This window comes from Anopheles bellator, chromosome 2 (assembly GCF_943735745.2).
Source record: "Anopheles bellator chromosome 2, idAnoBellAS_SP24_06.2, whole genome shotgun sequence".
Lineage (NCBI taxonomy): Eukaryota > Metazoa > Arthropoda > Insecta > Diptera > Culicidae > Anopheles > Anopheles bellator.
In genome coordinates, this window is record NC_071286.1 from 74,864,928 (window position 1) to 74,867,235 (window position 2,308).

The 2,308-nt window shown below is 60.1% G+C and overlaps 1 protein-coding gene across 1 annotated transcript; it reads left to right on the forward strand.

The window, feature by feature from the left end:
• Positions 1-543: 543 nt before the first annotated feature.
• On the forward strand, positions 544-1,966 carry LOC131211044 (tektin-B1). The gene is made up of 3 exons (XM_058204384.1): positions 544-1,187; positions 1,254-1,476; positions 1,544-1,966. Exons 1-3 carry the CDS (start codon positions 544-546, stop codon positions 1,964-1,966), a joined length of 1,290 nt encoding a protein of 429 aa, XP_058060367.1.
• The last annotated feature ends 342 nt before the right edge of the window (positions 1,967-2,308 follow it).

Below are 2,308 nucleotides of genomic sequence, written 5' to 3' on the forward strand. Positions count from 1 at the left end.
CACGGCCCCTGGCGGTTCCGGGAAGTTGATTACAGTTCAAAAACTGTAAGCTCCACCAATAACCAATCCTTCGCACTCTCTGGGAGAATCATTTCCGGGCGCGGCCAGTGACAAGTTTGACAGATGCGGCCAAGTTACGGGACCTCGTAAAATCACTGGGTTTTCCACAATTTTCCACCGTAAAAAACGGCAACCCGAGAGCACGGTGCCTACTAGATTGATCGCTTCGACGACGTCTTCCTAACGCGCCCGCTGTCAAAACGGGATGGTTCCAATTCCAGGCGCGCCCTGTGTCGGCGATTGTCGACAGTTTGGGGCCGATTGAAGGGTTGCGCTCATCGCGTGATGTGCCAGAACGACGACGACGTGACGTGTGTATCCAAGCAAACGTTGCCGGAACGCCATAGTAACCGCCGTTAACAACGCGTTTCGCCAGTGACAACAACACTCACCTAACGCCAAAATTGCGATCCATTCGAAGGTGTGTCGGCGTCGCGCTCGGTTCGGTTCTTCCCCGGTCCAGATATTACTTCCAGCTCCAGGATGTCCAACAAGGCCGCAGTGACGTTCGAGAAGCCGCTCCAGCACCTGAGCCTGGCCGATTGGCACTCGCGGTTGAACCAGCTCAAGAATGTGGCCTACACGCAGCGCTCGGATGCGTTCGAGCTGCGGCACTCGGCGCGCAACCTGCGCAACGAGACCCGCATCGAGACGCACTGGGAGACGTACCACAACAACGACCGGCTGTCGGACCGGGTCGCGGAGCTGGACCGGTGGCGGGAGACGGTGCGCATCATGCTGGGCCGGGTCGCGGACGAGATCGGGGCGCTGAAGGAGGAGAAGGCCAACACGGAGCGGGACCTGGACGGGCACATCACGCCGCTGACGGTGGTGTCCGAGTGCATCGGGATGCGGGACTGCCGGCTCGGCTCGGAGCTGACCTACGACGAGGGCGACACCGAGCTGAAGAACGAGCTGTGCATCGTCGAGAACAACCAGCGGCTGCTGCGCGACCAGAACCAGGCCGCCTGGGAGCAGCTGAACCGCCTGCAGGAGGTCCGCTTCAAGCTGGAGCTCGATCTGACCGATAAGGACGAGGCGCAGGCCATCGACGGCCACCAGCTGCAGGTGGACGCGCACTGCGGAGACGTCACGTTCAAGACGGATCCGACGCGCGTTCCCCGGGAGTCAGTACCGCTCTAGTGGCCGGCCTCCGGAACATCCTAACTCTCTCTCTCTCTCTCACTTTGCAGCTCCTGTACGTACGGCAACTGGCTGGAGTACTGCGAGGAGCTGGTGGCGCTCGCCGAAACCACGCTCTCCGATTCGTTCTCCATCCGGGAGTCGCTGTTTGCGACACGCGAAAAGGCTCGCAACATTCTGCGCGCCCAGCAGGACCGCACGGCCCACACGCTCCGGAAGCGCATCTTCGAGACGCAGCGGGCGCGCAACGAGCTCGAGTACCAGCTGGGGATGGTAGGTTCTCAGGGGAGGGGGGTCTACCGGGGTCCTCCGATCTACAGTGGCACTCTTGGGGTTGCAGATGAAGAAGGAGATGGACAAGTGTCTCCGGGAGATCGAAACGCTCGAGCGGGCGTACGCGGACAAGATCGAGGCCCTGAAGGTGGTCGAAACGCGCCTCGAGAACCGAGCGCAGCGTCCCGGGATGGAGCTGTGTGTCGACGAACCGTACCACGGGCTGTGCGACGAGGTGCAGCGGCTGCAGGATACGGTCAAAATTGTGCGCGAAAAAATCGACGCCAGCAAGACGGCGTACAACGGGCTGCGGGACCACGCGAACCGGATCGATCAGGATCTGCAGAACAAGCAGCACTCGCTGATGACCGACATCCGGGCGTTGGATTTGCGCGGCCGTCTCAAGACGGGCGAGTTCGGTGGGCTGCCGACGCAAACGGATCGCAACATTGCGCTGTCGCGCATCGAGGACGAGATTCCCAAAACGTAGGTCACCCCGAGATGGTCGGAATTCGGGTCACACCCAGCAGTAGCACCCTGTGTTTGGATTGGATTTAGAAGCACGGCACGGTACGTTTAGCAAAGCGCTTTCAAGCATAACCGCCACAGCATGCACAGATCGGGACCGTATTTGCGTTTGATTTGCACACCTGAGAGAGAGGGCATAATAAAAAGAAAAAGGCTCACGAAACACCTCACGGCGCTTATGCTGCAGGACCCGAAGGTGCCGAATGTGACACGGGGTCCATGTTGCCTTTTAGCTATCGGCAGTCCCGATTGGCAGCCCCGAAGTGCGTTGCCGGGGCCAACCGTGTGCTGCTTTCGATTTATT